Raw genomic sequence first — 10,722 nt, 5'->3', positions numbered from 1 at the left:
TGCAGAACTAATTTATTGCACCTATTAAGTACGTGAAGAGATTGGAATACAATGAAAAATCTTTCACTCTTATTGTGATTTGTAACAATTTATCTTTGCCTATAAAATTCAATGATACATGAAGTTCAGAAAAAAAGACTAATTGCAAGAGATATGTAGATTTTTTGTTAGTGCCCGATTTCAGTATTAATTATGTTTTCTATTATGTAGCAAAATGAAAAATTCCGATAGGTAATCCGATCTTAAAAGAAAAATGTCTGACTTTTGAAGAGTTCAATTTTGCTAGGGGACAAAGAAGAATTTTTATAATTATCGCTATATTAAGAGTGAAACTTGACCTATATTTTGACCAGTTGCGTTGTGGAACAACATATGTTTAGAAATATTTTGTAAGCATCCCAATTATTTCAGACAAGCGTTAACACCCCTCAAATGGTTTCAAACCATTTCTTAACTATAGATTGCCGTTTCTTTTATAAAGAACCGACTTTTTACTGCATTTTAGAAAATCGTTTCCATAAGTTACTGTTATGAAGCACAAAATCAATGATCACTGAGAGACATGAATTAAAACAGTACGGTTCTTTCATACCACAAAACAGTAGATATCGTAAACTTAATTATAATTTGTAAAATGATGAAAATTACAGTTTATGCAGTGTGGGAACCCTTCTTTCCGGCCTCTTTTAAGCCGCAATGAAGGAGCATCTTTCATTTTCATGTTGCTTGTATTTTGCTTATACACTACTCTGCGAGCTTCAGTATTAAAACTAAGTTCTGAACGTTTAGGGATTTCCATATTCTTTGGATTTTAGTTGTATGTATCAAAGATTCACTCATAGCTAATTGTCGTGCTACCTTCGAAGCACATTTTAATTGTTCAAGCATATTGAGAATCTTGACCTTTTCTTTAATGGTTAGAAACTTTCTCTTTTCCTTTCCACTCTCGCCAACTTTAAATAAAAAAGCATATTTGGGAGCCATTCTATTTTATCAAGGTTCATGAGCAAAATGAAAAAAAAAGGTTAAGAATCGGAGCGGTTATTTTTATAAAGCAAAGCGTTGTTTAGACTAATACAGTGTGTGAACTTCCGCTTTCAGTGATGCTAAAGGGATGAAAGTTCATTCACAAAACCAATATTTAGTGTCTACAAAGCCCATTCTAACGCTCCGCCGCTCCTTTCCAAAAAATTTCATGTTGCATGCGAGCAATTTGTGTCCCCCAATAAAAAAAATCAGTGCTCATGAAAAACTCGCATTATAGCCAGTTCGCGTAAATGGAATTGTGTTGTAGCGGGATCCAACTATAGTCCTTAATAGAAGTTGCCAATTTCATGTCCATCCTCAACTGTAACTACCCGTAAACAGGTCTCCGAAACTGTAGAAGATTAAAACCCAAGGGCGCTCATGTGCAAAATTTTAAGGGGTGGGCTCAAATATTTTCCCCATGGAAACCGATTTCAGTACAGATTAGCGATATTAAAATTTGACATTTTTATTTGACTTAATCATTAATGGCTGGAAAAGAAATTTTTATACATTTTGCAAAGAAAAAAAGAACTAAAAGCAAGGAAGTTCTCATTTCTAAGGAGGGGGGGGGCTTGAGCCCCCTATATGGACGCCCTTGTTAGAACCTGATCAAACTCTTATTTAATATTGGCATTAGTTTTAAAAGAAATGGGTTTTAAGCTAGAAAATGAAAATTCAATTAAAGCAACAGTGCATAAAAATTAGAATGTTCTTTAATAATAGGGGGGGGGGGGCTGATTAATAAAAAAAGGTATAGTGAGATGCTAAAGGACTAATTTCTATAGTTGTGCAACTTTTTTAATTTTCAGGGTTCGTACGCCCTTGAAAAGTGCTTGGAAAAAAAAGTTCATTATTGAGAAAAAGTTAATTTAAAAAAAAGTTTTAAAACCTTGAAAAAGTTTCTTAGTGCTTAAATTCTTTCAAAAATTATCGGAGTGTGCTTAAAACTTTAAAAAAAAGTATTTCACTAATGCAATTTTCTGGACATGCGTTAGATTTGCAACATCGCGAAAAATCGCTTCCGTATTTGGGATTTCAATCCTTTTGCATCTTGTAAATATTTCGAAGTTTCTTACAGTCGGAAGCTATTTTGACATATGGTACTTCAGATTAGTTTATTTTTTGTTTAATTTCGATGTCTAAAAAAGGAATTATTTTGGAAACCATAACAACATTGGATTTCGCAGAAAAATTCTCTGGTTTTTGAAATTTCAATCTTTCTGCATCCTGCAAATATTTAAATATTTTGGCTAATCGTATGTTATTTTCGCACATGCTACCTTAGATTAGCATATTTTATGACTAATTTTAGTAAAAAATTAATAAATTTATTTTATGGAAAACATGCCAACATGGAACTTACTCAGACTTTGTGGAAAATTGCTTCTCGTGTTTGAAATATCAATCTTTTTGCATCTTTTAAATATTTTGGCTAATCAGATGTTATTTTCATATCTGCTACCTTAGATTAGCATATTTTGTTTAATTTTTGAAAAAAAAACATGCCGACACTGAACTTAATTCGTGAAAATTTGCTTCCCTTGTTGAGGTTTCAACCCTTTTGCATCTTTTAAATATTTTTATATTTTTGGCAATTAGAAATTATTTTGACACATGCTACATCAGATTAGCTTGTTTTATATTATTTTTTTAATAACTAAAAAATTAATTACTTTTGTTTTGTTTAGTTACATATATACTTATTTAATTTTGCAATTTTGATTTTAATTTATCAGTAGCTAATTCTTGTTTATTTCAGATTTTTTGATATTTTTTAAAATTTAAACAATTGAGCACCTAACATTTTAACTTAAAAGTTCGTATTTTAAAGATAAAGTTGAATTTATAAGTACATCATTTTCTTTGTCTGCTAAAATAATTAAGGTATGTAACAGGGGTGACTGTGTTTTGGTTATTCACTGGAAATCCAGTAGTATTATGCTTTCACCTCCCTACTTCCAATTTTCCACCTTTACCTCAAATGTTCAAAATTACAACTTTTGTTGGGTTGTGGGCACTAGGAACAGCTTATCAGAAGAGTCTGTAATCAGCAAAGGGGTAGATAGCTTAAGGAGGGTCATTGATCTTCATTGGAGTCTAATAAATTGACTAGGACCAGCCTAGCTAAGCCCATTGCATCCTGCTGGTTATCAACAGGCACTGGACCTGGTATTTATCTGTACAATATTTTGACTTCATAAATTATTTTAACGTAAGAAATGAATTGTATCTCAAAAGTAATTGTTGTACACATGTATATTTAAGTAATGGGGTCTTAGTTTTAAATAGTATCCCCCCCCCCCTCTCCCCTGATTAGCTCTTTGAAACTTACAGGTGATTTTTTTTTATGAAATCGCAATCACACCTGAATAATATCAATTTTCTAAATTTAAATTTTAATTTCAACAATAACTCATTTGTTCCCAAAATAAAACTACTTTTGTCGTAATGTACGTCAACTTCTTATGAATCTTTTCAATTTCAAAATATGGCTCTGTGAATCTGAACTTATTAACTATTACAAGTTATTCAGTAAAAGCAGGTTCAAGTTTACATTCACAGTATTTATCACTTCTTAAGCAGCTTTTGCGAACTTTGAGTTTCGGAGACTGGACTGGGGACTTTCATAAAATGTTTTCTTTCTTACTAATTTTTAAATTTACTTGAGCACAGTTGAAATGCCTTATTGTCTGAACAACTAATACATACATATGAATAATTGATTTATAGTTTGAATACTTATAAATAATTATCAAACGTCTAATAGTGCAACCGGAAATTACCTTTTGGGTGGTGTTTTTAATCCAAACTGCCTTTATCCACTTTCAATATTGGAAATAAATGTTGAAACCAGGGGGGGGGGGTTGACTTCAAAACCTCCTCTTTAGCTATTTCATTGAATTTAGATATTTTGGTTTCTTCCCATAAAAGTTGAAATCATTCATGAAAGTTTTTTTTTTTTAAATATTAACTTGCATATTCTATAAAATACAGTTCTTTGAATGTGAAGATTGCAAAACTAAACCTCGTGGGACCTGCTCCTCTTTATGACCGAGCTTTTCAGACATTTGTAGAAAAAATTTCGACACAGTTGATCTTTTTTTATCAAAGACTCTCAGTCTCTTGTTATAGAAAAGGCAATTTTGTTTTCCTTTACTTTTATATTTTTACCTATTATTTATATGTTTGCATTGAATGATCTGCATACAATTTTTTTATATCTGCATACAATTTTTTTAGTACAAATTTATGATATTGCCTTGTAAAATTTTTTTTTTCCTTGAAAAGTGCTTGAATTTTTTTTATCTCTTAAGGGTATGAACCTTGATTTTAAACTAATTATATTATATTGATAGTTTATTCCAGCATTTGGATTATTGAACATTGAAAATTCAGCGAAATTGCACACTGGTATTAGCTTTGTTTTCAATTCCCAAAATCAAAACATTATGCCCTGGGGTGTGATGACAGGAATCTGGAAGAAAATGCTGCATGTTGTTCGGGGAAGGAAAAAAACATTTGGACAGCAAAAATTTGTAGGAACAGATGGTGTGGCAGAGAACCCGCCCTTTTGGCTATATAATTTTCATTTGGCCCATTGTTTGCTGCAATTGCAACAGTAACCTTGCATTCTGAATAAGAAATGAATATACTTTGCTCCCCAAATCTATTTCTCGTGAAGTCTCAGGATTACTATGTTTTGCCATAGTAACACAGTACTTTTGGTTCTTATTACTGCAAGAAAATTAGGCACCTGAGGACTGAAGGCTAAAAATAAGAAATTCTCATATGCATATTAGCGAATGATCGAGTAATTCTCCTATTCGGAACTCCAGCGCTCGAATACGCTACCTTGCGGTGATTTATAAAATTGCGAATGCAACTAAAACATTGCCACGTTGCGCTCCACGGTGTCTGTTGACGTAAACACAGGCAGTTTGTTCTGAGTATTTATTAACGCAATCGATGTGTCTTAGTTTGCTTTCAGCTACAGAAATTAATTCGTCCCTTAGTAGTATTCTCGAGCTTCTCAAAATAAAGTTAGTTTTCATTATTTCTTTCAAAAAAGTATTAAATGGTGGAAGCATAAACAAGAAAACTCTGGATTAACAAAATTGGATAACGTTATACCAGGTAAAATTTTTTATTGTTTTGTATGAATTTGTAAGAATATGAGTTTTTTTAATCTTAAATTAATTTAACTAATCATATTTTACAGCAGCATTTAGTTGGAATGGACAGTATGCAAAACATTTTCTTGAATTTATTATCGTAGAACAAAATGAAAAATGTTTAACCAAGAAAGAATTTACTTTATTCCTTTTATTCTCAGCTGAAAGGTTTCGCCAAATTTGTTTAGGGTTATAGTGTTAGTATTTTCCGAGCAAAGTAGCCTTGGCGAGATTTCGCGTTTTTAGTTAAACCATTTTTAATTTTTATCATGAGTGGAATAAAATGGTAGTAAGATTACAGAATACGATAAGTAAAAAGAAATAATGGTCAATCAACTGAAAAGGAAACTACCACCATATATAAACTGTGAGTACACATTTTATTTATTTTGTTCTGAGTGAATTTGAATAAATATCAGTTTTTCAATTCGATGGGAAAAAAAAACGAACTTAACAACATTGACTGGACACTTTTCCTTAACCTAATTCCACATAAATGATTTAAATAACCTTTGTTACTACAGTATCCTACTGAAATAGACAGTATGCAAATAAATTTTCTTGAAAATATTTATCGCAGAACAGATTGAAAAATCCAGAAAGAATGTTAAGAATTTGAACAATAAAAAATAAAAGTTCGCCAAAAATCTGTTTATAGGGTCATGGTTTTAAAATTGTGTGAAAGAATAATGTATCTTGACAAGATTTCGCATATCAGGTAAATCATTTCCATGACAAATGAATTAAATGCATGATTTCTTTAGATATCCAATCATATAGTCATAGAAATAAATTATCTAGTGTTAAACGTTACTCTTGACAGTCTGCCACGTATGTGCACTATGTGACAAAAATGTCAACAAATGCCGGAAATGTCACGAAACTGAACTTAATATGTACTAATGTACAGAAAAAACGGTACAAAATGAAAATGCCGTTCGAAGCGAACCAAAAATTTATGAATTCCGAATTCAACATCGTGAAAATGGCTGCTTCAGAACAACTTACTGTGTGTTCTGCATTAATTGTTTATTTTCGTAATACTTTTTGGTTTCTAATCTCTTTCTATATGGGTCAGAATAACCAAAAGACTTTGAAAAATCTTTTCAAATGAATAAAGCGAAAAAATCATACATACGAATAAAAATCACAACACTTTTAGCATTTTCTTCGTTACCATGTGCGTTTGTTTTAGTGTTTAAGTCGGCCATTAGACAGTGACTGCAGTGCCCCCTATAGTTCGTTGGAGTTGCGAATAGTCATCAACAATGAAACTCCCTCAATGGCATTATAATTTGATTATATGTTTTGATAATGTTTGACATGCAGGGAATCGCTTTATTTTGAGGAGGTTGAACTGGATCCTGTAACTTAACTGTTTTACTGGTAAAACTCACTTTAGGAGAATGAAGGAACGAAGAAGAGGTCAACAATGAACACTATCTACAAGAGTTTAGGGTTACTCCACTACAGCTTGAGTTAAAATTTCACCAAGCAGGCAATTGCTTCGTTCAAATGTAGAAGCAATTTTCACCCATCATACTTTGACGGTCAATTTTCTAATAAAAAAATTAGTTACAAAACCTGCAATTGAGTTCAATATGAAAATTAATTTTCCCCATAAGAAAGTTTGTTATGACTTTAGAAGTATTCAATTGAGGCAGTGAGAAGCAAAGAGATGTTAGTGGACATTTTAAGTTTTGAGTAGAACATGTTTAAAGTTGAGATCCTAGGTAGGCTTCAATTGAAATTTTGTTTCTAAATCATGCTGTATAGCAGCTAGTATTATATCTTGCTCTAAAACAGAGGAGAGGTTTCTCCTGTCATTTGTAACGATTATCTCCAAATTTTTAACTTTGGCACTTACATCCCTCTGCTTTTCACTGCCTCAATTGTAAAATAATTTTTCAGCTGTATGCACAAAAAGACAACATTTGTGTGTTTTAAAATATTTATTAAAAAACAAAAAAGGACAATGTTACCTATACAGATCTTCACACAAAATGAAAACTTGGGATAAACCATCACAGATATCAGGCTACATGTAATGTCTTTCCACTAAAAGTTAAATCAGAAGAACCACAGTGTGACTAGTTTGGAACATGACCAATCTAAGCAATACATGCTCCTTTACAGTCAAAAAAAAAAAATTCAGGAAGATCCACTTCCATTTGATTAAAATTTATGTTGATAAAAGGAATTAAAACTTTTTCCCCCCTTTTTACAAACAACCTTATCTGACTAAACTAAAACAGCGGTTCCAAAATATTTTGATACATGGGCGCCCATATGCAAAATTTTAGGGGGGGGGGGGGCTCAGAGATTTTCCCCATGGTTTAGCAGGATATTTTCCCCCATAGAAACCGATTTCAGTACAGAATAGAGTTATTAAAATTTGATATTTTTAATAACTTATTCACTATAGGCTGGAGAAGAAATGTTTTTTCATTTTTGCAAAGAAAAAAAGTACTAAAAGCAAGGAAGTTTTAATTTAAAAGGAGGGGCTTGAGCCCCTCTATATAGGCACCCTTGTTTTGATAGTTTTTTTTTTTTTTTTTGTAAACTTGTTTACATACCTTTCAGGGTATAATATATAGAATGAGAAAACAGAGCAGGTAATAATGTTAATTTCTTTGTGCATTAATTTAAAGTTTAAAAATCCTATAGTTTCTATACAAAAAAAGAAAAAACTGTTGGTATTCTGCAGGTTTCGTAAAAATACACCTAACGACTTTGTTCAGCACATGGATACAGCTTATTTTAGGGTAATTCAACCATTTTGCCTTAAAACAAATGAAAATATTTGCTGAACTATTTTAACAACTTAGTACTGCATGGTACCATATGAATATGACATCTCTTTCTTTTGAATAGTTCATTAGAAAGTTTCAAACTGCAGTCATCAGTGCAAAAAGCACAAATAAACAAGCAATTTCAACACACAAGACTATGTTAAGAGTATTGACGAAGAATTCTAGAAACTTTTTTTTACTTCAGTACAAGGAAGGTTCAAGCCGTTTGGAAAAGGGTTACCTACACTAAATTTCTCAACAGTATTTTGTACAACCCTGAAGAATACCATACGCTTCTTGTTTGTCATTAAAATGTACGGAGTCTATGAGAGAGTTCCAACGAACCTCAAATGGTTGCATTGACCAGCTGATTTGAACCTCCATCAGAGACCTGTATCGCTGATCAAAGCCTTCCGATTGGTTGAAGAAGGCTTCAAATTGGGGTTAGGGTGGCCCTGAGGTTCAAATCTGTTGGTGAAATATGACCATTCAGAAAATTGTTATGCTTTTCTTTTTCATTGCCAAGTTCTGTACAATACATTAAGGAACCGCTGCAAATAAATACCTTTCAAAACAAGGGAAAATATGTCTTTGATGCAAAGCTTATGATATTCTTTTAAATGATCAAATTGATTTTACAGAGATGAAATGGAACAAATGATGTAAGAACTATCACATATGTTTTAGTACTTCCATATATGCAGTTTGAAGTAAAAGTTGAGTTTTAGAGTATGAGAGCAACATAATAGGTCAGTACAAGTTAATTTCAGAAAGATGATAAATTAATTGACCAGCAGTTTTGCCTTTTCAGCCACAAATTTATGATGAAAAAGTTTGAAGACTTCATATTATGCAGAAAAATAATTTAAATTCCTAACTGTTGGAAATCAAGCCATGCATTAAACTATACTCTTAAAGACTGGCCCCTGTATTCAAAAGTTTTGGAAAAAAATTACATAGCCATCATAATTTGTGTAAATTTAAATAAATAATATCAGATAAATTGTTCTAAAAATCAAACATAGCATTTACACTTTGAAAACAAGGTCACCAGGTTTAAAACAAGCTCTTACGATCCAACATATCTATACAAAATTTATAACATAAGTATTTACAAAAGTTGTAACCACCCTGCAGTTAATGAGATATTTCTTTAAGAAAAGATGATTCATAGGACGGTTAACCGGGGGGTGGTTAATAATTAAATAATGACAAGTACTTGAAATTAAAGCAGCAATAACGATTCTAACACTTAGAAACAAAACACAACCAAAAAAGCTTTGTTGAGAAGAAAATGTTTCATAATACTGAGCAAATGAAATGTAGCAAATAAAACTGCAATGAAATTAAAGTCAAATAGCACTCCTTGTTGCATTTTGTTTATAAAATCAATTTATAATAATTTAAACTCAAGGAGGAATAGGGACATATTTGGCATAATTATTGGCTTAATTACATGCTTGCAAAGGATATCCAAATTACCAATCTTTTTGGCTTTTGCAGTGCAATGAATTTCCTTGATAAACCAAAGGTTATCACAACTGAATAATTAGCATTAAATGTTTTCTTCAATGCTCCGAAATAAGCACTTAAAAGCACAGCAATAAGTACAAACAGTTTTTAGAATGTATACAGTTTAAGTTAAAAAACACCGTAAACATTTAGCAAACATTCATAGAATGTCAATAAATTAGAAATATAAACAAATCGCCACAACCAAAAAAAATTAATATTCAAAATTTTTGACAAAATGTTTAAGTTGTCAATCAAAATGTCAAAAAGATTGAAATAAATAGGCTACAACTGTCTGAGTATTTCAAAAATCAATTTAAAGGAATCGGCAATTCCTTCACAATCAAACATGCATAGAAGTTCTTTCAAGTACAAAGATGGAATGTATCCTTTATATGCATAATCTCTTATGAACAAATGAAAGCAATTTTTCCAAGCTTTCAATTTTGATAATTCTCACAGGTCTCAAATTTAAGTAATAAGTTCACAGCTTTGTTTGAGGTATATAACTTCAATTTGGTCAACTAGTTTTTTCTTTTAAGTTGCAAACATAACAGCTTACAAAATGAGAGATGAAAATAATGCTCTGTCCAATAGGCAGCAATTTTTAAGACGATTTCTTTTTCATTAGGAACAACTCGTATAAAAAGTGCTAGTTAGCTGCTTGGCTTCCAGACAACAATTTGTCCATGGTATGGAACATGGGTCTTCACCGGCAAAAAAGTCGAGCACTAAAGCTAAATTCCTGGAAGCAAAAATTAATCAGATGCCTCCCAAGCACTACCATCTTGTGCTGAATGAGCAAGGCGAAATGAAAGTTTTGAACACAGTCTTGCACTTCAGCATGGAAGTTCTTAAGTTCTTCATTCGCTTGAGGGAAACTAAACAAACTCATTGGTTCCAGGAGAAGTCAAAGGCTCTAAACTCTGAAAGTGAAAAAAAAATCTAATTACTTTTACAGCAATGAATCTTTTCTCAATTTTAAAAGCTGTGGTTTTTATATTGTGGCTCTGACCTATGACGTTAAGCAGGGGCGTGCACAGAAATTTTGAGGCCTGTCACAAATGACGTTTACAGCACCTCCCCCAATAATGTTTATCCCTGTATTTCACCCCTCATATTAAAAATATTGGGCCACCTTCAGGCTCGAGCCTGGGTCAACAGGTGTCCCTTCTCCCCCTCTGTGGATGCCCCTGACCTTGACAATGTTAACCTCT

General features: G+C 32.0%; 1 protein-coding gene across 2 annotated transcripts in view; it reads right to left on the bottom strand.

The window, feature by feature from the left end:
- Window positions 1-7,134: 7,134 nt before the first annotated feature.
- The window catches only part of LOC129225161 (very low-density lipoprotein receptor-like), a gene marked incomplete at its 5' end in the record, with an annotated part of 44,748 nt that continues 41,160 nt past the window's right edge, over window positions 7,135-10,722 (bottom strand). Inside the window, 1 exon segment of one of the 2 annotated variants that reach the window (XM_054859724.1) lies at window positions 7,135-10,431. In XM_054859724.1, the coding sequence (XP_054715699.1) occupies window positions 10,387-10,431 (45 nt within the window). 2 annotated transcript variants of the gene reach the window in all.

The sequence above is a fragment of the Uloborus diversus genome, chromosome 6 (assembly GCF_026930045.1).
Source record: "Uloborus diversus isolate 005 chromosome 6, Udiv.v.3.1, whole genome shotgun sequence".
Classification (NCBI taxonomy): domain Eukaryota; kingdom Metazoa; phylum Arthropoda; class Arachnida; order Araneae; family Uloboridae; genus Uloborus; species Uloborus diversus.
Note: the sequence above shows the minus strand (reverse complement) of the source record. Positions and strands in the feature narration are given on the sequence as shown.